Genomic DNA, 24,441 nt, shown 5'->3' with positions numbered 1-24,441 from the left:
CAAAATTACATATTACTTTGCAACACATCGTATTCATTAAATATAAAAAAAAAATTAATAATGTGTTATTAATAACAAATATAACACGTTTACGAATTAAATGAAAATTTAACATTAAAATACAAAAAAAAAAAAATTACGCAACATACAATATTTAATCATATGCCACACATGTTATATATACATTTCAGAAACAACAGAAGAATCAGAGCAACACCACATCACAATTACACAACACACAATACACGAAACAAAACAACAACCAAGTGATTCCGACACCGAAGTAACTGAAGAATACACAACTAAATTTAGACGCGGAAGTAAAGAAAATGAAACTGCAGCAATTAAAACTAAAAAAACAACAATACGAAAAAAGAAACCAAAATCTACATCAGAAAAAGAAAAACATATAATAATCGAAGAAGAAATCGAGAATATAAAATCACAAGTGCCGCTAATACCAAAAAAGCAATTTATACACATCGAAGAAATAACAGGATTATCGGAAATAGATGAAATAAAACCAACAAAAATTGAAGAATTAGACGACGTAACAGAAAATGAAAAAACAGAGCTTGAGGACTACAATAAAATAACACAAGAACAAAGAGTAACAGAAGAAACAAATCAATTGCCAGTTACAAAGATTACAGAAAGTCCAATAAAAGAAATCGTCGAAGAAAAAATTATTACTTTGCCGTATCCTCAGGTGGAACAACCAATTGATGAAAAAATAACAGAGCAAGTAACAGTAACAGAAGAAATTGTGGAAGGAAAAATGCCCAAGAAAATAACGAAGAAGAAAATAATTAAACGTAAGGGACAGAAACAACAAGTAACAGAAGAAACCACAGTCGAGGAAAAAGATCAATTGCCTGTTACGACAATTACGGAAGGTCCAGTAGAGGAAATCGTCGACGAAAAAATAGAACCTTTGCCATACCCTGAATTCGCAAAACCGATCGAAGAAAAAGTAACAGAGCAAGTAACAGTAACAGAAGAAATTGTGGAAGGAAAAATGCCCAAAAAAATAACGAAGAAGAAAATAATTAAACGTAAGGGACAAAAACAACAAGTAACAGAGGAAATTACAGTCGAAGAAAAAGATCAATTGCCTGTCACAACAATTACGGAAGGACCAGTAGAAGAAATCGTCGACGAAAAATTAGAACCTTTGCCATACCCTGAGTTCGCGAAACCGATCGAAGAAAAAGTAACAGAGCAAGTAACAGTAACAGAAGAAATTGTGGAAGGAAAAATGCCCAAGAAAATAACGAAGAAGAAAATAATTAAACGTAAGGGACAAAAACAACAAGTAACAGAAGAAACCACAGTCGAGGAAAAAGATCAATTGCCTGTTACGACAATTACGGAAGGTCCAGTAGAGGAAATCGTCGACGAAAAAATAGAACCTTTGCCATACCCTGAATTCGCAAAACCGATCGAAGAAAAAGTAACAGAGCAAGTAACAGTAACAGAAGAAATTGTAGAAGGAAAAATGCCCAAGAAAATAACGAAGAAGAAAATAATTAAACGTAAGGGACAGAAACAACAAGTAACAGAAGAAACCACAGTCGAGGAAAAAGATCAATTGCCTGTTACGACAATTACGGAAGGTCCAGTAGAGGAAATCGTCGACGAAAAAATAGAACCTTTGCCATACCCTGAATTCGCAAAACCGATCGAAGAAAAAGTAACAGAGCAAGTAACAGTAACAGAAGAAATTGTGGAAGGAAAAATGCCCAAGAAAATAACGAAGAAGAAAATAATTAAACGTAAGGGACAGAAACAACAAGTAACAGAAGAAACCACAGTCGAGGAAAAAGATCAATTGCCTGTTACGACAATTACGGAAGGTCCAGTAGAGGAAATCGTCGACGAAAAAATAGAACCTTTGCCATACCCTGAATTCGCAAAACCGATCGAAGAAAAAGTAACAGAGCAAGTAACAGTAACAGAAGAAATTGTAGAAGGAAAAATGCCCAAGAAAATAACGAAGAAGAAAATAATTAAACGTAAGGGACAAAAACAACAAGTAACAGAAGAAACCACAGTCGAGGAAAAAGATCAATTGCCTGTTACGACAATTACGGAAGGTCCAGTAGAGGAAATCGTCGACGAAAAAATAGAACCTTTGCCATACCCTGAATTCGCAAAACCGATCGAAGAAAAAGTAACAGAGCAAGTAACAGTAACAGAAGAAATTGTAGAAGGAAAAATGCCCAAGAAAATAACGAAGAAGAAAATAATTAAACGTAAGGGACAGAAACAACAAGTAACAGAAGAAACCACAGTCGAGGAAAAAGATCAATTGCCTGTTACGACAATTACGGAAGGTCCAGTAGAGGAAATCGTCGACGAAAAAATAGAACCTTTGCCATACCCTGAATTCGCAAAACCGATCGAAGAAAAAGTAACAGAGCAAGTAACAGTAACAGAAGAAATTGTAGAAGGAAAAATGCCCAAGAAAATAACGAAGAAGAAAATAATTAAACGTAAGGGACAGAAACAACAAGTAACAGAAGAAACCACAGTCGAGGAAAAAGATCAATTGCCTGTTACGACAATTACGGAAGGTCCAGTAGAGGAAATCGTCGACGAAAAATTAGAACCTTTGCCATACCCTGAATTCGCAAAACCGATCGAAGAAAAAGTAACAGAGCAAGTAACAGTAACAGAAGAAATTGTGGAAGGAAAAATGCCCAAAAAAATAACAAAAAAGAAAATAATTAAACGCAAAGGGCAAAAACAGCAAGTAACAGAAGAAACCACAGTCGAGGAAAAAGATCAATTGCCTGTCACAACAATTACGGAAGGACCAGTAGAAGAAATCGTCGACGAAAAATTAGAACCATTGCCATACCCTGAATTCGCAAAACCGATCGAAGAAAAAGTAACAGAGCAAGTAACAGTAACAGAAGAAATTGTGGAAGGAAAAATGCCCAAAAAAATAACGAAGAAGAAAATAATTAAACGTAAGGGACAAAAACAACAAGTAACAGAGGAAATTACAGTCGAAGAAAAAGATCAATTGCCTGTCACAACAATTACGGAAGGACCAGTAGAAAAAATCGTCGACGAAAAATTAGAACCTTTGCCATACCCTGAGTTCGCAAAACCGATCGAAGAAAAAGTAACAGAGCAAGTAACAGTGACAGAAGAAATTATAGAAGGAAAAATGCCCAAGAAAATAACAAAAAAGAAAATAATTAAACGTAAGGGACAGAAACAACAAGTAACAGAAGAAACCACAGTCGAGGAAAAAGATCAATTGCCTGTTACGACAATTACGGAAGGTCCAGTAGAGGAAATCGTCGACGAAAAAATAGAACCCTTGCCGTACCCTGAACTCGCGAAACCGATCGAAGAAAAAGTAACAGAGCAAGTAACAGTGACAGAAGAAATTATAGAAGGAAAAATGCCCAAGAAAATAACAAAAAAGAAAATAATTAAACGTAAGGGACAGAAACAACAAGTAACAGAAGAAACCACAGTCGAGGAAAAAGATCAATTGCCTGTTACGACAATTACGGAAGGTCCAGTAGAGGAAATCGTCGACGAAAAAATAGAACCCTTACCGTACCCTGAACTCGCGAAACCGATCGAAGAAAAAGTAACAGAGCAAGTAACAGTGACAGAAGAAATTATAAAAGGAAAAATGCCCAAGAAAATAACAAAAAAGAAAATAATTAAACGTAAGGGACAGAAACAACAAGTAACAGAAGAAACCACAGTCGAGGAAAAAGATCAATTGCCTGTTACGACAATTACGGAAGGTCCAGTAGAGGAAATCGTCGACGAAAAAATAGAACCCTTGCCGTACCCTGAACTCGCGAAACCGATCGAAGAAAAAGTAACAGAGCAAGTAACAGTGACAGAAGAAATTATAGAAGGAAAAATGCCCAAAAAAATAACAAAAAAGAAAATAATTAAACGTAAGGGACAAAAACAACAAGTGACAGAAGAGACGACTGTGGAGAAAAAAGATCAATTGCCTGTAACGACAGTAACGGAAGGACCGATAGAAGAAATCGTCGAAGAAAAAATTCTTCCTTTGCCGTATCCTGAGGTCGAAAAACCACTTGATGAAAAAATAACGGAGCAAGTGATAGTAACGGAAGAAATAGAAGAAGAAAAAACGCCCAAGAAAATAACAAAAAAGAAAATAATTAAACGTAAGGGACAAAAGCAGCAAGTAACAGAGGAAACCACAGTAGAAGAGAGAGGTCAATTACCTGTCACGACAGTTACGGAAGGACCAGTGGAGGAAATCGTCGAAGAAAAAATTCTTCCCTTGCCGTCCCCAGAAACTGAAAAACCACTTGATGAAATAATAACGGAGCAAGTGACAGTAACAGAAGAAATAGTAGATGGAAAGAAACCCAAAAAAATAACGAAAAAGAAAATAATTAAACGCAAAGGGCAAAAACAGCAAGTAACAGAGGAAACCACAGTCGAGGAAAAAGATCAATTGCCTGTCACAACAATTACGGAAGGACCAGTGGAGGAAATCGTCGAAGAAAAAATTCTTCCCTTGCCGTCCCCAAAAACTGAAAAACCACTTGATGAAATAATAACGGAGCAAGTGACAGTAACAGAAGAAATAGTAGATGGAAAGAAACCCAAAAAAATAACGAAAAAGAAAATAATTAAACGCAAAGGGCAAAAACAGCAAGTAACAGAAGAAACCACAGTAGAAGAAAGAGGTCAATTACCTGTCACGACAGTTACGGAAGGACCAGTGGAGGAAATCGTCGAAGAAAAAATAGAACCCTTGCCGTCCCCAAAAACTGAAAAACCACTTAATGAAATAATAACGGAGCAAGTGATAATAACGGAGGAAATAAAGGAAGGAAAAACGCCCAAGAAAATAACGAAAAAGAAAATAATTAAACGCAAAGGGCAAAAACAGCAAGTAACAGAGGAAACCACAATCGAGGAAAAAGATCAATTGCCTATCACAACAATTACGGAAGGACCAGTGGAGGAAATCGTCGAAGAAAAAATTCTTCCCTTGCCGTCCCCAGAAACCGAAAAACCACTTGATGAAAAAATAACGGAGCAAGTGATAGTAACGGAGGAAATAGAGGAAGGAAAAACGCCTAAGAAAATGACAAAAAAGAAAATAATTAAACGCAAAGGGCAAAAGCAGCAAGTAACAGAGGAAACCACAGTCGAGGAAAAAGATCAATTGCCTGTCACAACAATTACGGAAGGACCAGTGGAGGAAATCGTCGAAGAAAAAATTCTTCCCTTGCCGTCTCCAGAAACCGAAAAACCACTTGATGAAAAAATAACGCAGCAAGTGATAGTAACGGAGGAAATAGAGGAAGGAAAAACGCCCAAGAAAATAACAAAAAAGAAAATAATTAAACGCAAAGGGCAAAAGCAGCAAGTAACAGAGGAAACCACAGTCGAGGAAAAAGATCAATTGCCTGTCACAACAATTACGGAAGGACCAGTGGAGGAAATCGTCGAAGAAAAAATTCTTCCCTTGCCGTCCCCAGAAACCGAAAAACCACTTGATGAAAAAATAACGGAGCAAGTGATAGTAACGGAGGAAATAGAGGAAGGAAAATCGCCTAAGAAAATAACAAAAAAGAAAATAATTAAACGCAAAGGGCAAAAACAGCAAGTAACAGAAGAAACCACAGTCGAGGAAAAAGATCAATTGCCTGTCACAACAATTACGGAAGGACCAGTGGAGGAAATCGTCGAAGAAAAAATTCTTCCCTTGCCGTCCCCAGAAACCGAAAAACCACTTGATGAAAAAATAACGGAGCAAGTGATAGTAACGGAGGAAATAGAGGAAGGAAAAACGCCCAAGAAAGTAACGAAAAAGAAAATAATTAAACGCAAAGGGCAAAAGCAGCAAGTAACAGAGGAAACCACAGTCGAGGAAAAAGATCAATTGCCTGTCACAACAATTACGGAAGGACCAGTGGAGGAAATCGTCGAAGAAAAAATTCTTCCCTTGCCGTCTCCAGAAACCGAAAAACCACTTGATGAAAAAATAACGCAGCAAGTGATAGTAACGGAGGAAATAGAGGAAGGAAAAACGCCCAAGAAAATAACGAAAAAGAAAATAATTAAACGCAAAGGGCAAAAACAGCAAGTAACAGAAGAAACCACAGTCGAGGAAAAAGATCAATTGCCTGTCACAACAATTACGGAAGGACCAGTGGAGGAAATCGTCGAAGAAAAAATTCTTCCCTTGCCGTTCCCAGAAACCGAAAAACCAATTGATGAAAAAATAACGGAGCAAGTGATAGTAACGGAGGAAATAGAGGAAGGAAAAACGCCCAAGAAAGTAACGAAAAAGAAAATAATTAAACGCAAAGGGCAAAAGCAGCAAGTAACAGAGGAAACCACAGTAGAAGAGAGAGGTCAATTACCTGTCACGACAGTTACGGAAGGACCAGTGGAAGAAATTGTTGAAGAAAAAGATGTTAGGGACCAATATATGGTCGAAAAAACAATTATTAATAAAGGTGAAGAAAGACAACATATAGCAATTACAGATGATTTTCATGCAGACACTACACCAGAAATATACAGTAAATCTGAACACGATGGATTAATTAAATCTCTAGTTAATATAAACATTGTTGAAGGTAAGTTAGGTTTTTTCTTTTTATAATATTAATATCCTGTTTTACGGATATGATTTTATTATTTCTTTGTAATTTCTATTAATGTTTTGACATTTATAATCACCAATATTGTATATTAAAACTAAAAGCAAAAAAAAAATCATAAAATTTTTCCGTTTGTTCATCAATATTAATATTATAAGCAGTGTTAAGATTTTTTTTTTTAATATACCCGCTTTAAAATATTTTTATCTATGACTGAGTTTTAAAAATTAATAGATATATTCAATTAATATTTTTTAAGATAAAACACTGTCATTTATGAATAATTTTTTTTTTACAAATTGACGTTTATCTAAAATAAAAAATAATATTTTACGATTATTAATTAAAATATATTTTATAATTAATTATTGTTTGATCTAATGTAGTATTTTTGTCTTTTAGGTACTCGAGATGAAGTGTATCAGGTAAGTTAAAATGCAGAAACTCGTTGTTTTCATTTTAACATTTATTATATTTTATATCATAATTTTATAGCAGGAAGAGTTACTGAATAAAATGCCTGAGGAAACTGTAGAAGAAATTGTGCTAGAAAAACCGAAACTTGAAGAAGCTAAAATTCTTGTCGAGGAAGAAAAAGAGAGTCCTGAAATACTTAAACAAAAAATTACTAAATCAAGAAAAGTACCAAAGAAAAAAGATAAAATCGTTGAAGAGACCAAAGAGATAACTATAATACCAAAGGAATTAGTTGAAATACCAGCTAAAGAAGCAATTATAGAAAGGAAATGTGTAATAGAAACTATAGATATTGTTGAGGAAATTGTACAGGAAATTGATACAGATATGCCAAAAACAGAAAACGCTAATGTTATCGTGGAAGATAGAGAAGAAATTGTTACAATTACAAAAATAAATACAGAAATAGTACCAGCTATATCGCCTGACGAAAAGATAGCTACCGAAGAAAAAATTATAGAAACTATTTCAACACCCGCAATGGAAATTATTGAAGAAACTGTGGAAAAACCAATTGCAAAAACTAAAATTACGAAAGAAGAAGAAACATCTGAAATTATTGAAACCCCAACAAAAAAGAAATTAAAAAAGAAAAAATTAAAATCTCAAGAAAATAATATTCCAGAGGAAAAACTTGAAGAAATTATTTTGGAAAAACCAGAAATGGAGCAAGCCCAAACTATATTTGCTCCTATAGAAAGTATTGAAGTCACACAAGTCTTAACTGAATCGTCTGTTACTAAATTTACAGAAGATAAAACTGAACCCGAGAAAGTTGCGATAAAAGAAATTACGGGAGAAGAAGAGACAATAAAGAAAATTTTACAGGAAGAGACAAAGACGATTCCTGTGCAAGAAATAGTTTCTGTTGAAACTACTAAAGAAATATTGCATGAAAAACCAAAGGAAGAAGAAATTAAATTAACTATTACAACGAAAGAAGGACTAAAAGTTACCGAAACAATTTCAGACATCTCTACTGAAGATCTTCTTGAAAAAATACCGAAAAAAGAAAAAATAATACCAACTAAAGAAGAAGAGCTGCAAACTGGAGTAAACGATATTATTGTAAAGAAAGTACCAACAAAAGTTGAACCAATAGATGCAAATGAACAACAAATTGACGAAGGAATTGTCGAGGATATTATATTAGAGAAACCAATGCACGATAAAGCGGAAAAAATAATAATTGCAAACGAAGAGATAAAAATTACAGAAATTAAACCCGAAATGACAACTAGTGAACTCGATCTAAATGAAATACCAGAAAAGGAACAAATCACGGCTATAAAGGAAACTGATGAAAATATAAAATCGGCAGAAATAATTACAAAGAAAACGCCACTTGTGCACAAAAGAGCTAAGAAAATGAAAGAAGACCAGCCAGAAGAAATAGCGGAGGACATAAAAGTAAAACAACCTACTAAAGAAAAAGCCGAAAAGAATATACCTTTACAAGATAGTGTTGAAATTTTCGAAGTAACAACAGAAGTAAAGCCTGAAGAATTTATTCCACATAAAACAGTTGAAAAAGAAGCAGTATCAAATATTGTACCGAAAGAAATTGTTAAAGTTTCTGAAGTCGACATTGCTACAGCGAAAGATGAAATAATGGAGAAGCCTAAAGACAAACTAGAAGAAATAAAACCGGTACATACTGAAGAAATAAAAGAAATTGAAAAACCACAAGAAGAAAAACCCAAAACTGTTGAAAAAATAAAAGAAAAGAAAGTTATAAAAAAGAAAAAGAAACCTGTCAAGACAGATATTGAAGAATGGGTAGAACCCGAGTATGAAAGGCCCGTATTGGAACCGATGCCTGAAAAAATTACATGGGAACCAACGAAAAAGAAAAAAGAAAAGAAAATAATACCTGAATCTGCGCAAAAATTGATTCCACAGAAAATTGAAAGAAAAGAAATTAAGGCTACAAAACTAAAATATCTCGAACCTATGGAAGAAAAAATTCAATTCGGCACAATTAAATTGAAAAAAGTAACAATTCAGAAAAAAGAAGTATCTGAACCGAAATTTCCCAAAATTATGTTACGAAGTAGAATTACATTTATAGGTGACTATCCACCAGAATTACAGATTCCAAAAATTACGTATATGGAAGAGAATCCAATTCAAACCGGTATTTTATCTAGAAATACAAAAGAAGCATTACAAATTCTTAAGAAAAAGTATAAAAAACCTGAAATATTAGAAAAAGACTTAACTGAATTAGAGAAATTAGATAAAGAATTTGAAGAATTAAAGAAACTTCCTTTGGAACAAATAGAAGATAAATCTATATATGAACGTCTACCTAAAAAATCTCCTAAAAAAGTGGAAGAACCACAAAAAATTATTATTGGAAAAGGTGAAATAAAACAAGAAGATGAAATTATTCCCGAAAAAGTTAAACTAAAGAAAATACCTATAAAGGAATCTGAACAAGATACAGAAATTAAACAAAAACCTAAAACTGATGAACTTTTAAAAGAAGTGCCTGAGAAAGAAGAAAAAGAAATCGATAAAACCATTACATCCGATGAATTTAAACCAACAGAATTTGAAAGCCCAATTATTGAAAAATATATACCTGAAGAATTTGAAATGCCCGAAAAGCCAGAAACCGAACCTATCACAAAACCGTATAAACCAACTAAGAAAAAGAAACCCGAACAAGATATTGAACAAATTCCATTAATAAAAGGAATTCCAAAGCCACCAGAACCCGAAGAAGAACCGGAGGTTAAATTTCGAATACCAGTTTCAGAGAAACCAGAAGACGAGCCCGAAACAATTACATTAAAAGGTTGGAAAAAAGATAAACCCGAAAAAGAAGATTTAGAGGAATATCCCACTAAAGAAAAAGATACAACTGCAATCATTCCCACAGAAACTGAAGAAGAAATAATATTAAAAAAGAAACCAAAGAAAAAACCTGTTACTAAAGAATCTGCTCCTGAAATAACTGTCAAGAAACCCGCTCCGAAGGACGAAATGCCGGAAGAGATTTCGGAAAAAATTGTATTAAAGAAACCGAAAGAAAAATCTCCCGAAGAGGAAGCTGCCGACGAAGTAATAATTAAAAAACCAGTTATTGAGGAAAAACCAGAGGTAGAAGAAGTCGCTGAAGCAGTTACATTAAAGAAAAAGCCGAAGAAAAAGCCTGTTGTCGAAGAATCTGCTGCTGAAATAACTGTCAAGAAACCCGTTCCAAAGGACGAAATACCGGAAGAAATTTCGGAAAAAATTGTACTAAAAAAACCAAAAGAAAAATCTCCCGAAGAGGAAGCTGCCGACGAAGTAATAATTAAAAAATCAGTTATTGAGGAAAAAACAGAGGTAGAAGAAGTCGCTGAAGCGGTTACATTAAAGAAAAAGCCGAAGAAAAAGCCTGTTGTCGAAGAATCTGCTGCTGAAATAACTGTCAAAAAACCTGTTCCGAAGGATGAAATGCCGGAAGAAATTTCGGAAAAAATTGTATTAAAGAAACCGAAAGAAAAATCTCCCGAAGAGGAAGCTGCCGACGAAGTAATAATTAAAAAACCACTTATTGAAGAAAAAACAGAGGTAGAAGAAGTCGCTGAAGCGGTTACGTTAAAGAAAAAGCCGAAGAAAAAGCCTGTTGTCGAAGAATCTGCTGCTGAAATAACTGTTAAGAAACCTGTTCCAAAGGACGAAATGCCGGAAGAAATTTCGGAAAAAATTGTATTAAAGAAACCGAAAGAAAAATCTCCCGAAGAGGAAGCTGCCGACGAAGTAATAATTAAAAAACCAGTTATTGAGGAAAAAACAGAGGTAGAAGAAGTCGCTGAAGCGGTTACATTAAAGAAAAAGCCGAAGAAAAAGCCTGTTGTCGAAGAATCTGCTGCTGAAATAACTGTCAAGAAACCTGTTCCGAAAGACGAAATGCCGGAAGAAATTTCGGAAAAAATTGTATTAAAGAAACCGAAAGAAAAATCTCCCAAAGAGGAAGCTGCCGACGAAGTGACAATTAAAAAACCAGTTATTGAGGAAAAAACAGAGGTAGAAGAAGTCGCTGAAGCAGTTACGTTAAAGAAAAAGCCGAAGAAAAAGCCTGTTGTCGAAGAATCTGCTGCTGAAATAACTGTCAAGAAACCTGTTCCGAAGGACGAAATGCCGGAAGAGATTTCGGAAAAAATTGTATTAAAGAAACCGAAAGAAAAATCTCCCGAAGAGGAAGCTGCCGACGAAGTGACAATTAAAAAACCAGTTATTGAGGAAAAAACAGAGGTAGAAGAAGTCGCTGAAGCAGTTACGTTAAAGAAAAAGCCGAAGAAAAAGCCTGTTGTCGAAGAATCTGCTGCTGAAATAACTGTCAAGAAACCTGTTCCGAAGGACGAAATGCCGGAAGAGATTTCGGAAAAAATTGTATTAAAGAAACCGAAAGAAAAATCTCCCGAAGAGGAAGCTGCCGACGAAGTGACAATTAAAAAACCAGTTATTGAGGAAAAAACAGAGGTAGAAGAAGTCGCTGAAGCAGTTACGTTAAAGAAAAAGCCGAAGAAAAAGCCCGTTGTCGAAGAATCTGCTGCTGAAATAACTGTCAAGAAACCTGTTCCGAAGGACGAAATGCCGGAAGAGATTTCGGAAAAAATTGTATTAAAGAAACCGAAAGAAAAATCTCCCGAAGAGGAAGCTGCTGACGAAGTGACAATTAAAAAACCAGTTATTCAGGAAAAAACAGAGGTAGAAGAAGTCGCTGAAGCAGTTACGTTAAAGAAAAAGCCGAAGAAAAAGCCCGTTGTCGAAGAATCTGCTGCTGAAATAACTGTCAAGAAACCCGTTCCGAAGGACGAAATGCCGGAAGAGATTTCAGAAAAAATTGTATTAAAGAAGCCGAAAGAAAAATCTCCCGAAGAGGAAGCTGCCGACGAAGTAACAATTAAAAAACCAGTTATTGAGAAAAAAACAGATGTAGAAGAAGTCGCTGAAGCAGTTACGTTAAAGAAAAAGCCGAAGAAAAAGCCTGTTGTCGAAGAATCTGCTGCTGAAATAACTATCAAAAAACCTGCTCCGAAGGACGAAATGCCGGAAGAGATTTCTGAAAAAATTGTGCTAAAGAAGCCAAAAGAAAAATCTCCCGAAGAGGAAGCCGACGAAGTGACAATTAAAAAACCAATTATTGAGAAAAAAACAGATGTAGACGAAGTCGCTGAAGCAGTTACATTAAAGAAAAAGCCAAAGAAAAAGCCTGTTGTCGAAGAATCTGCTGCTGAAATAACTATCAAGAAACCTGTTCCGAAAGACGAAATGCCAGAAGAAATTTCGGAAAAAATTGTGTTAAAGCGAAAAGAAAAATCTCCCGAAGAGGAAGCTGCCGATGAAGTGACAATTAAAAAACCAATTGTTGAGGAAAAAGCAGATGTAGAAGAAGTTGCTGAAGCAGTTACGTTAAAGAAAAAGCCAAAGAAAAAGCCTGTTGTCGAAGAATCTGCTGCTGAAATAACTATCAAAAAACCTCTTAAAAAAGAAATAATAGAAACGTCCACGGATGTATTATTGAAAAAGGAGAAGGCACCTCAGACAACAGAAGAAATTGCGGAAGAATTAACTATTCGCAAACTCGAGGTAGAACAACCTGACGAAATAATTGAAGAATTTACATTAAAACGCAAACCACCGAAAAAAGTACCAAAACCAATAGAAGAAATTTATGAAGATGTTACTTTACGTAAATTACGACCGAAGAAAAAATCTGGACTAAATATCAAAGAAGTTACTGAAGTGGAGAATGTAACATTTAGGCCACGTTCGACAAAAACGAAAGAAGATGTAGAGCAGGAATTTAAAATTTCATTAAATACTTATGAAGAAGAAGATATTTCTATGTCTGGAAAAGTACGCTTAAAACCGAAAAAACGACCACTTACGTATTCCGAAGAAACCGGAGAAGAAACAATTAAAATTATGCAAGAAATCGAAGATGATTCCGGTCCAATTATAGAAGAGATCATTGATGAATCGGAGGAAGAAGATAAAAAAGATTATAACATTGAGGAGTTCGATGTCGACGAAATGAATATACCATTGAGACGTAAGAAAAAGGAACAAAAACTTCCATATAATGTAGAAGAAATTGAAGAAGATAATATTAAATTGCAATTAAAGCGTGATAGAAAATATTCATACGAAGAAACCGATGCTGAATTTTTGGCGCTGAAATTGAAAGGAAAAAGACGTGTCTCTACATTCGAAGAAGGTTCGAAGATATCTACATACGTTTATGGCTTATTAGCATGTACAATTAAATTAATAGAATACGCTTTTACTTATATTAGTTAATGTACTTTAATAATTATTTTAATCTCTTTGACAATAAGTGTATGCTTTATTCTTTTTTTACGCTTTGCTTTTCCTTTCCTTTTCCTATTTGCTTCACTTCTTTTTAAAAAAATATTTTCTGCTATTTTTAACATTTTCGTTAATTCGCTGCGTATGAAAAGCATATCGGTAGTAATTACTGTATTATATTTTTAACATAATAACAAATAGTATAAATGCAAAAAGTAATTTAAAAACACACTTAAAGCAAAACATGCAAACTAATAGACCGATATTCATAGTCAGTTCTGTGAATACCGGCAATAAAAAAAATTCTACCTATATATCCATTTTCGCTATATTATAATTGCATTATAATTATAATTATAAGTAAATAAATTTTAATTAACAATTGTTTCATATATTTATGTATAATATTGTAGAAGAAGCTACTCTCAGTATTACTAAAGAAGAGGAAATATCAGAAGAAGGTTTGCTTTAATAATATTCATTTTTATATTACGATATAATGTAAAATTTAATAATTTTAATAATGTCATTTTAATTATTTATTAATGTCTTTCAGTCGACGAACTCGAATATGTAGTTCGCGAAGGTGATACAATGTTTTCAATTTGCTCTTATATTGCCGAAACCGAAGAAGCCATTAATTTAGTAGAAGGAGAAAAAGTTTACATAATCGGTAAGCTTTCCGTGTCATAAAATTCTATTATTATATAAATTATATAATTAATATAAATAGATAAAACATCTTTAACTAAAATTTAATTTTATAGATCATACAAATCAAGACTGGTGGTTCGTGAAAAAACATTTGACCGAAGAAAAGGGTTGGGTGCCAGCACAATATTTGTTGGACGAAGCACATTATACTATTTACTTGCAACGAAAGTTGCATGAAAAAATTGATAAATTGCCAATCTTTGAAAGTGAGTATTTATATAAAACTAAAAAACTCTGATAAAGAAATGTGATATATATAATTTATTAATTGCTGCTTTCGTAACTTAGACTTATTTGAAATTTAACGTGAAGCATTTTAAAAATATTCATAAAATATATTTATATATTTTTTAGAACCTGTCCCTGGAGAGAAAGCTTCAGCACCAAGATTTATTGAAAAATTGCAACCAATTCATACATTAGACGGCTATACTGTTCAATTCGAATGTCAAGTAGAAGGCTTACCAAGGCCACAAATAACTTGGTTCCGTCAGACCGCTATTATCAAACCATCTACTGATTTTCAAATGTATTACGATGAAGATAATGTCGCTACCTTAATCATCAAAGAAGTTTTTCCTGAGGATGCCGGCACTTTTACCTGCGTTGCGAAAAATGCTGCAGGATTTGCGTCAAGTACCACTGAGCTAATTGTTGAAGCTCCTTTATCAGATCATGGATCAGATGTCACCGGTTTGTCGAGAAAAAGTCTTTCGAGGTGCGCGCTTTTTAATACATATTTCTAATGTTACTTTAATCGTCGATTATATTTCTATTGTACAGTTAAAAAATTTAAGTATAAACTTTCGTATTATATCAATTTATGAAACAAGACGGATTACTCATGTAATTAATATCGTGCTTGTTGTACAAATTTATAATCTTTATAGTTGTAATTTTTGCATATCATTAAGCATATTGTTTTGTACATTTATTACATTTAATTTTATATTGTTCTAATTGTATTAATCTATATTATCATATATATTGTTTAGAGAGTCTTCTCTTGCGGATATATTGGAGGGTATACCACCAACATTTTCCCGAAAGCCAAAAGCAAAATATGTTAACGAAGGCGATGACGTAATATTGGAATGCCGATTAGTTGCTGTACCAGAACCAGAAGTAACATGGTACCACAAGGACGCACCGGTGGTTAACGACCAAAATATCGTAGTTGCAACCGAAAGCGACATGCACATGTACTGTAGCATTGTAAAATTTACTAAAATTCAAAAGAAGCAGGAAGGAAGATACAAGATTATTGCTAAAAATCGAGAGGGCGAAGCTACCATCGACATTCCTGTAAAAGTTAGTCGTCATTTAAACCGATCGCAAGAATTTACTTTTACACTTTTATATAATGTATACTTTAATTAATATAATTTTCTAATGAAACAGGTGAAAACTGAAAAAAGCGAGCCACCTGAAATTTTAGAGCCATTACAATCTCATATAGTCAAAGAAGGTGAAACTGTTATTTTATCAACTCAAATTGTTGGTAACCCGTCACCGAAAATAACATGGCACAAAGACGGGAAGCCGATAAAGGGATCGCAAGTAAAGCAGGATGGACATGTTAATACATTAAATTTAATCCAACCACAATTAACCGATAGCGGAGACTATTCAGTTACAGCTGTCAACAATATGGGCAAAGCTGAGACTCGAGCTACATTGACTGTCGAAAGTAAGATTAATTATACAATATTTTTTTTTTTTAATCAAATTGCTGCATCTTAATGCTTCTCTTTTGCTTTATTCTCATTCGCTCGTTTTTCATTGTGCTTATTTATTTATTTTTTTTTTTAACTGACATATGTTAATGATAACTAATTAATATTTATATAAACAAAATATAATTAAAAAAATAAAAAATAAACTGCATTTTTATTTTAACATCTGCCGAGGTAATCAAATGCATTTAGCTTGTTATTGAATATAATTTTACAAAGCGCTTCTTTACTAATCTGCTTTCAGTTAATTCCGTATCGCAGGTCAACATTAATTTTCAACATTGCATAAACGACAAGCATGTTTCATTTGTTAAAGGTACGATATGCATTTACTACTGTTATGCTACTGTCCACGTGCATGCGTATGTGTGTAAAATATGAAAGTATCCAATAGAAATATAATCTTGTATGTACAATAAATTCTTTTGTAATAATAAACTGTTATTTTTATAAAATCTAGAAATACCGAGTGGCGCGCCAGAACCACCATTATTCATCAAACGTTTCCAAGAGATAATTGTCCCAGAAAAAAGTACGTTCAAGTTAATCGCGAAAGTTACTGGAAATCCCGTTCCCGAAGTTACTTGGCTTAGAAATAACAAGCCACTTGATAAATCGGCCAATATCAAAGAAAACTATGACGGCGAGAACATTATTCTCGAAATCAAAAACGCGGATTCAGAAACAGACGCTGGAGATTACAAATGTATCGCCAGCAATCCGGTCGGAAAAGCTTCTCACGGTGCAAAAGTTACGGTGGACGTTGCTAAAGTGTCTTTCACGAGAGATTTGCAAAGTGAAATTAATATCGACGAGTACAGAACTCTAGAACTGAGCTGCGAAACGTCTCATACTGTTTCTACGGTATGGTGGCATAACGACAAAGAAATTAGCGGGATGGATCATCGTGAAGTAATCCAGGAAGGACGGCAGCACAAATTACTCATTAAAAAGTGCGGCCTCTCCGACGCAGGAAGGTACAAATGTACCGTCAAAAACCAAGTGACATCTAGCAATGTTATCGTCAGGGCCACAAAACCGGAATTCGTTAAAAAGCTACAAGACTTCGAGGTGAAAGAACGCGGCGTGGCGATTCTGGAGGTTGAGATCACGTCTCAAACGGCGGACGTTACGTGGCGAAAAGACGGCGAAATATTGACACCGAGTAAAGGAAAGATAGAGTTTGTGAAAGATGGCAACGTAAGGAAACTGTTCATAAGGAGCGCATCGGTTCACGACGAAGGCGAATACACGTGTGCTCTTCCGGATGAAGAGTGTACAGCGGAAGTCACGGTTGTAGAATTACCACCAGAGATCATTACCAAAATGCAAGACGTAACTATTGCCAGAGGGGAAAAGGCGACTTTCGACATAGAGTTGACAAAAGGTGACGCTTTAGTACGTTGGTTTAAAGACGAGCAAGAATTGCAATTTTCTGAGCACGTACGATTGTCGATCGATGGAAAGAGACAGAAATTAAAGATCTACGATACAGAAATGGAAGACGCAGGAATCTACTCTTGCCAAGTTGGCGAACAAACTTCGTCGGCTAAACTAACAGTCGAGGAAGCCGAAGTAGATTTTATCAAAAAATTGCCGGACATTACTTTCGTACCGGCCAACACCGATGCGACTTTCCTTATTGAATTGTCGCGAGCTGATGTACCAGTAAAATGGTTAAGGTAAATTAAATTTCATTACAGATACAAAAATAAAAAACGAAATGAGTTAAAACAATTTTTTAATCGAATTAAAAATTTAAAAAAAAATTTGTTTTTTTTTTTAATTTAATTGAAATAAACGTGCGAAGATGTTTAATGACTTTTACAAAATTTGTACAGGAAAAATGAAATAATCGATTCTACACGATCGTCAAAATACAATATCATCGATGAAGGAAATATTAAAAAGCTTGTGGTTATAAAATGCACGACCGAGGATATTGCCGAATATACTGCCGTGGTTGCAAATGTAAAGACATCATCCAGATTAAAAATTGAAGGTAAACTTTACAAAATATGTAAAAAAAAAAAAATAAAATATATAACAATGTTTGAAATCTATACATATATGTATGGTACGCGCATACATCCAAATCATATCGATATTAAAAATTGGAAATTTCTACGTTTAAATATTCTTTAATATAAATTCTTTAATATAAATACGTCTGCATTTCAGTCATCGAGACGCCGCCGAAAATTCATCCCGATACGCTCAGAAAATACAAAACGATAAAAGGCGAGGATATCGATATCGTTGTGAAATTCACGGCTAAGCCACCTCCGACCGATGAATGGACCATCAATGGTCGTGTTCTCAAAAAATCTAAACGAATTATATCATCCATCGATGAATACTCAGCCGCTTTGACGATCACGAATACGCAAGAAAAAGATTTTGGCGATTACAATTTAAAATTAGTTAATCCTCATGGAGAGGATAGCATAGAAATCAATGTCATCATTGTGCGTAAGTATTTTCACATTATATATACATGTATAAATATGCGAATGTAACGAGAGTCTGTGAGCGTGTGCCGCGAAAGAGATTGAAATCAAGAACAGCGAGTTAATTTTTATCTGACCGTTCAATTGTAATTATTCTTTTAATCGTTGTTAATAAACTTCTTTATTTTCTCTATCGTTATTTGGAAAATTAGTTCTTAAAATATTAAGGATTCTTGCCACGGATATTAAAATAATTTTCGATATAAATCTTTTATTTTCTTTAAGTTATTTGAGACAAAAAGGTATGATATGAAAAATGTATGTACATTGCAGAGGTACCTGGAGCACCAGGAATTCCAGAACCTCTGGAGATAACCGACGATAGTATTACTCTACATTGGAACAAACCCGATTCAGATGGACACTCTTCAATTATAGAATACATATTGGAGTATCATGAGAAAGGAGAAACTTCGTAAGTGACACAAAATTTAATAGACTAGAAAAAACTACGCGCGTACTGTTTTTTAGAAGATTCCGTTTCGCGTGCTTCGTTACATTCGGAAACATTATAATTGAGTGATGTAAGGTTGCTGGTTTACTTACATTTGTAGCTTTCATCCATCCGTCCCCCTTTCCTTCCTTCCTTCCTTCCTTCCTTCTTTTCTGCCATCCGTGAAAATATTCTGGATTATCTTAGCGTGTTGTAGCACTCCAAATCAATTGACACTCGAGACAGGAACGACTGAAAAAATGACAGTGGATTATGGAGGCGATTTTTTACGATGAAAATTTGCTTATTTCCACCGCGTCGATTCTCACCGACGAAGTGAACAACACCGAGAACTTGCGTCAAAGCCGCGAACGAGACGGGCCGCGATACGTCGAGCACCATGTTCCGGACGAAATGTTCTCCGCGCACTTTATCTTTCTTAAGTTCCTCGAAACGAGACGTGATCCCAACCCGCGACGAGAAGAGACTGGCGAGACGCAGATCTCACGGCCTGACATCGACACTAAATGACGATCACCGGAACTTGCCGAAATAAAAATCATGATGGAAGTCGAGTCGGAAATGTCCGAATAATACGCGACGTAATTCACGGCGGACGCTTCGCGCGCGCTGCACCCGCTACGTAACGTAACCTTGATGTTCCGAGAGACTTTTTCGAAGGACGAAATTGAGGACAAAGCGACGAGTGGGATAACTCAGACTTGCAGAAAATGATCGTCTGTTCCCGAGCCGGTAATGTCGACACTTATTTGTACGCGAGAGCTTTCTATCCGCGGTCAGAAATACGCGTAACTGCGGAGTGATTAGAAACACGTCCTCCCGCCCGAAGCTCTGCACCGGACTGAAGTGAACGATGGAAATTTCAACCCTTGGAGGAAAGGAGAGAACCGCATAAAAAAAAGTGAGACAGACGATAGAGTGCGATGGTCAATAGCGCGCTGTCTTTCTCGCACTGAATTCTCGGAAGCTCTGACAATGAGCTCGACACCGAGTTGATCTGTTTTATGTTTTATCGATGCATTCAGCGAGCTCGAAGTGTCTTCCCTTAAAATAAAATCCCTCAAAATAAATATAAAAAAGAACCAAGCATTTCCGCGTCGTGGAATAATCGAAGCGTTGAGCTCAACGCCGAACACATTTGTTTAGATTTGAGAATGTATTCTTTGAAAATTTCCAAATGTGTTTCTCTGTCATATGCCTATAATTTAATTAAAAAAAATGCTTTGATTTCAAGGTGGAACAGAATCTCAGAAACAATAACCGAAACTACACACAAGTTGACGAACTTAATTGCCCACAAGGAGTATACTTTCCGTGTAACAGCTGTTAACGAAGCTGGACCAGGAACAGCATCTCCAAATACACCATATCTAAAAATTTCCAAGCTATCGGCATCCGAACCACCAACAATTCTCGAAGCACTTAAGAGCGTCGTAATTGGATTAGGAGAAGTTATTACGCTTTCTTGCGTAATTGGTGGCGTACCGACACCTAATATTACATGGTAATTTTTTATTTTTTTTTACTCATCACACCTAAAGCCAATTTGTCTAATAAAACTGTATCTTGAATATTAATTTATTAGGTTGAAAGATGACAAGGTTTTCGAAGACGATAACATTACATACGAAAATCATGTAGCTAAATATACTATTCGAAAAACTACCGAAACATCTTCGGCCACATTTACAGTTAAAGCTCAGAATGATGCAGGAATGGCAGAAACATCGTGTCAATTAAAAATTCAAGAGTCTCCAAAGATTACCTGCGACGAAAATCTAAGGAACCAAAAATTAACAGTTGGCGAAAAATGGAACGTTAAAATTCATTTTACTGGTTTTCCAAAACCAGAAATAATATGGACAAGGAATAACAAGAAAATCCTTGATAAACACATTTTTATTGAAACTATTGAAAATATATCTGTTATTTCAATTTCTTCGCTAACCAGAGACGACATGGACACCTATACTGTCAAAGTATCAAACGAAGCCGGTAGCTCATCGATGGAATGTTACCTTCATGTCATAGGTTAATATATAATATAATAATTAATAACGAGATAACTTTAGAAATTAATTTAAAATTATCGATATTTATATTTCTTATATGTGTTGTAGATAAACCTAGCAAACCCCAGGGACCAATTATCGCAAAAGAAATTAGACAAGATCGTATCACTATAGAGTGGCGACCGCCGCTCGACAATGGTGGTGTTGAATTAGAAAGCTATGCCATCGAAAAATGCGAAGCGAACAAGAACGTTTGGACAAAAGTAGGTGATGTTGACAAAGAAGTTGAGAATTTCTGCATACAGAAATTGCAGCAGGATGTCGAGTATCTATTCAGAATAGTCGCTAAAAACATAGTTGGATCTTCCGATCCTTTGGAATCTGAATTAATTCGAACAAGGACTTCGTTTGGTAAGAAAATAATTTTGATCTTGTATTAAGTAAATTAGTAGAAGAACACTAAACTAGAGTAACAAAATAATGGTAAATATTTTATTTATTTAATACACAGATACACCAGGCCCACCAAGAGGACCGTTTGAAGTTTCCGGAATGACAAAAACGTCATTCACATTGAAATGGGAGCCACCAGAAAATGATGGTGGTACCCCAATCACAGAATACATTGTTGAAATGAAAGAGGCGTCAAAGAAAGCTTGGAAAAAAGTTAATATAATTCATTGTCACTACCATGTCGCAGCATTGAAATAATTGATCGATAACAATCGTTTCTTTACCCTTTTTCAGATTGCAAATACGAAAGGAGAAGTTACTAATGCTACTATATCTGATCTAAAGGCAGATGTATCATATAATTTTCGAATAACAGCTAAAAACAACGTCGGTGCTGGTCCTCCGTATACACTGGAAGAAGCGATTACAGCTGGTAAACGACCAAGTAAGTTTTAATTAATCTTAATTTATTACCGATTTTATTATCAGCTTATTACCATTTCTCAATTATAAATGTATAATCTAATATATAATTTAATTATTAACGCTTTTGCTTTCGCTTTTGCTTTGAAGTAATAAAGCTTACAGAAAACAGCATATACGCATTACTAGGCATATTTCCATCAACTAAAATAATCAACGTTAAAAGTAAGTTGTTTTGTGTTTAACTTGTTTTTTTATGGTAATTCTAAATTAAAAAATTGTATCTAAAGTCTGTTAAATGACAAGCACACATTTACATTATGTATATTATAATTTAAAATTTTAGCTCCTCCTTCTTGCCCATTAAACGTTCGAGCAACAAATATTACAAGCAAGAGTGTCACTCTTAATTGGTCACCACCAGCTACGACAGGAGGATCAGAATTGACAGGTGAAAATACATGTGCAATTAAAATATAAACTTTTATAAAATGTACTTGTATTTTGGTACTGATTAAATAATTTTTTCTTATCTCAGGTTACATAATCGAAAAGAGACCATTAATTGGAAAAGGTGCCAGATGGACAAAGATTGTCACTTTAGATGCTACGATACATCAATATTGTATAGAAAACTTAAAAGAAAGCGAATTTCTTTTTAGAATCTTCGCTGAAAACAGCATAGGTCTAAGTATACCAACTAATTCCGAGCCAGTTACACTGAAAACTCATGCCAGTGAGTCAATTTATATATTCGACTATTAATAAATTATCAAATTAAATAAAATAACATAATTAATAACTATATGTTTTTTTTCACTACTTAGATGTTCCGTCACCACCTACTGCTCCATTAGAAATGAGACAAATCGCAGCGAATACAATGGTAATCGAATGGGGAAGGCCTGAATCAGATGGTGGTGCTTCTTTGGAAGGATATAAAATAGCTATTAGAGATACGAAGAAAACGATGTGGATGGAAGTAGGAAGGGTTAGCGCGGATATTCAAAAACTTAATATTAAAGACCTGCAAGAGAATCACGAATATCTCGTGAGAATTTTCGCACGAAACGAGATTGGATTTAGCGATCATTTAGAATCAGAAGAACCCTTCAAGATCGTACCGACATCAGGTACAATTTTTTTGTCTTTTATTGTTTTATATTGCTTCTATCTTTCCGAACTAGAGATTAAAAGTTTAATTCGTTTTTAAATGTTTCTTTAATAGAACTGTCGTGCGTGGAACCAGTTGCAGAGGCTATAGACAAAGGTGAGACTGCATCGATCAGTTTCAGTACGGAGAATACGAGTTCATGGCTGCGAGAACATAATATGGACGCCGATATACATTCGTACGCGAAAGCAAGATTACTTAGGAAAGACGAGTACTTTTTCCGCATTTGGCACTATGCTAAAAAACTATTTGAATAAGCATTTCTATATGTGTAATTTTGAACATTTTCTGTCGTGAAATGTCAGCGGATATAATTGACTTTCTCCGCATTTGCAATTTCATTATTTTATTTTTTCATTGCGAATGCTGCATATTAAAGAAATATATTTAATCAATATATATGTTTCAATCTTTCAAAATAACATATCGGCGATGATATTATTAACCGTTTCTCTGTAAAATCGAATTGTGTAACGATTATATATATGTTATAAGCACTCGGAAAATATTCATTATACGAACAATAAGTTCGTATTTTATTTTAGCTTTATTGTTTTCAAATATTATAATTTGCACTCTCGTGTAGTTTTATAAATTTAATTTTCTATCGCTGATGCAAAATGTTAAAACCGCATTTGCAATTAACGACAATGATAATGAAATGTTAGTTTTCTTTAAAATTTTTCTGATTTTTGAATATGTGCCATTCTACATCTATTTTACATCTTAGCAAGGTATCCATTGTGACTATATGCGTTTTTATTTGTATGGCAAAACCAGAGGTTGCGATTATTTTAATATTTATTCTCTAAGCATATATAGTACATATTGATTGTTTATTATTACTATTGTCGATATCATTTACTTTTAATTATTATTAATGATATATTGAAATGAACGAAATATCACGCGTATTTGGTAAGTGAGACATAAAATATAGGTGCAAATATTATCAACCGATAACGCGTCGTATATTTCGCATTATTTATGTAAAATTATACATTATTGTAAAATACTTTATTTATTAATTAAATTATTATAAATATATATATATATATATATTTTATTTTTATTAGAACAAACCATGCACACATTTCGCGTGCGCTATTTTTTGAAAGGTCCCAATTCGTGCGCGTTATTATAATTGGGGACATCAATTAATTACAATAAACTCTACTACAAAAAAAAAATCATACGACTTACCAATTTTCATGATGCTTCAGCGGAGTTGAGGAATTCTGCCTGTAACATAAAATTAAACATTAATGTAGACGTGCTGAAAATAGTTAATGTTTAAACAAAACAAAATTACGCGTATTTATTTAATTCTTTAATAGAAAAAAAATAAAAATTAAATTTGATCCTTTAATAAAAAAAAAAAAAAATATAAAAATTAAATTAATAAAATGGCAAATCAAAAAAGAATTTATTCTTCTCACCTTAAAGTTGCTCCGCTGATGCACGATGCCTGCTCCTCCTCACAGATGGGACGTGACGAGCCATCTTTCCGCGCACAAGTCACTCGCGAACGCGACCGTGAT

At 34.3% G+C, this 24,441-nt stretch overlaps 1 protein-coding gene across 13 annotated transcripts in view; it reads left to right on the top strand.

The window, feature by feature from the left end:
* Nucleotides 1-23,953, top strand: part of Sls (sallimus) — a 111,397-nt gene extending 87,444 nt beyond the window's left edge. For 10 of the 13 annotated variants that reach the window (XM_070672498.1, XM_070672502.1, XM_070672501.1 and 7 more), the window contains 22 exons: nucleotides 192-6,614; nucleotides 7,041-7,063; nucleotides 7,134-13,332; nucleotides 13,838-13,885; nucleotides 13,981-14,097; nucleotides 14,192-14,344; nucleotides 14,493-14,856; nucleotides 15,134-15,449; nucleotides 15,540-15,828; nucleotides 16,335-17,556; nucleotides 17,716-17,876; nucleotides 18,056-18,346; nucleotides 18,658-18,799; nucleotides 20,073-20,342; nucleotides 20,424-20,869; nucleotides 20,959-21,261; nucleotides 21,362-21,516; nucleotides 21,598-21,748; nucleotides 22,073-22,177; nucleotides 22,265-22,462; nucleotides 22,554-22,859; nucleotides 22,955-23,953. In XM_070672498.1, coding sequence (XP_070528599.1) covers nucleotides 192-6,614; nucleotides 7,041-7,063; nucleotides 7,134-13,332; nucleotides 13,838-13,885; nucleotides 13,981-14,097; nucleotides 14,192-14,344; nucleotides 14,493-14,856; nucleotides 15,134-15,449; nucleotides 15,540-15,828; nucleotides 16,335-17,556; nucleotides 17,716-17,876; nucleotides 18,056-18,346; nucleotides 18,658-18,799; nucleotides 20,073-20,342; nucleotides 20,424-20,869; nucleotides 20,959-21,261; nucleotides 21,362-21,516; nucleotides 21,598-21,748; nucleotides 22,073-22,177; nucleotides 22,265-22,462; nucleotides 22,554-22,859; nucleotides 22,955-23,157 — 17,885 coding nt within the window. In that variant the 3' untranslated portion in view covers nucleotides 23,158-23,953. The remainder of the gene's footprint in view (nucleotides 1-191; nucleotides 6,615-7,040; nucleotides 7,064-7,133; nucleotides 13,333-13,837; nucleotides 13,886-13,980; nucleotides 14,098-14,191; nucleotides 14,345-14,492; nucleotides 14,857-15,133; nucleotides 15,450-15,539; nucleotides 15,829-16,334; nucleotides 17,557-17,715; nucleotides 17,877-18,055; nucleotides 18,347-18,657; nucleotides 18,800-20,072; nucleotides 20,343-20,423; nucleotides 20,870-20,958; nucleotides 21,262-21,361; nucleotides 21,517-21,597; nucleotides 21,749-22,072; nucleotides 22,178-22,264; nucleotides 22,463-22,553; nucleotides 22,860-22,954) is intronic. The other 3 variants (XM_070672508.1, XM_070672503.1, XM_070672497.1) reach the window with 2 other exon arrangements.
* Nucleotides 23,954-24,441: the final 488 nt, after the last annotated feature.

The sequence above is a fragment of the Cardiocondyla obscurior genome, linkage group LG26 (assembly GCF_019399895.1).
Source record: "Cardiocondyla obscurior isolate alpha-2009 linkage group LG26, Cobs3.1, whole genome shotgun sequence".
Taxonomy (NCBI): Eukaryota; Metazoa; Arthropoda; class Insecta; order Hymenoptera; family Formicidae; genus Cardiocondyla; species Cardiocondyla obscurior.
This window is presented reverse-complemented; position numbering and strand designations above follow the sequence as displayed.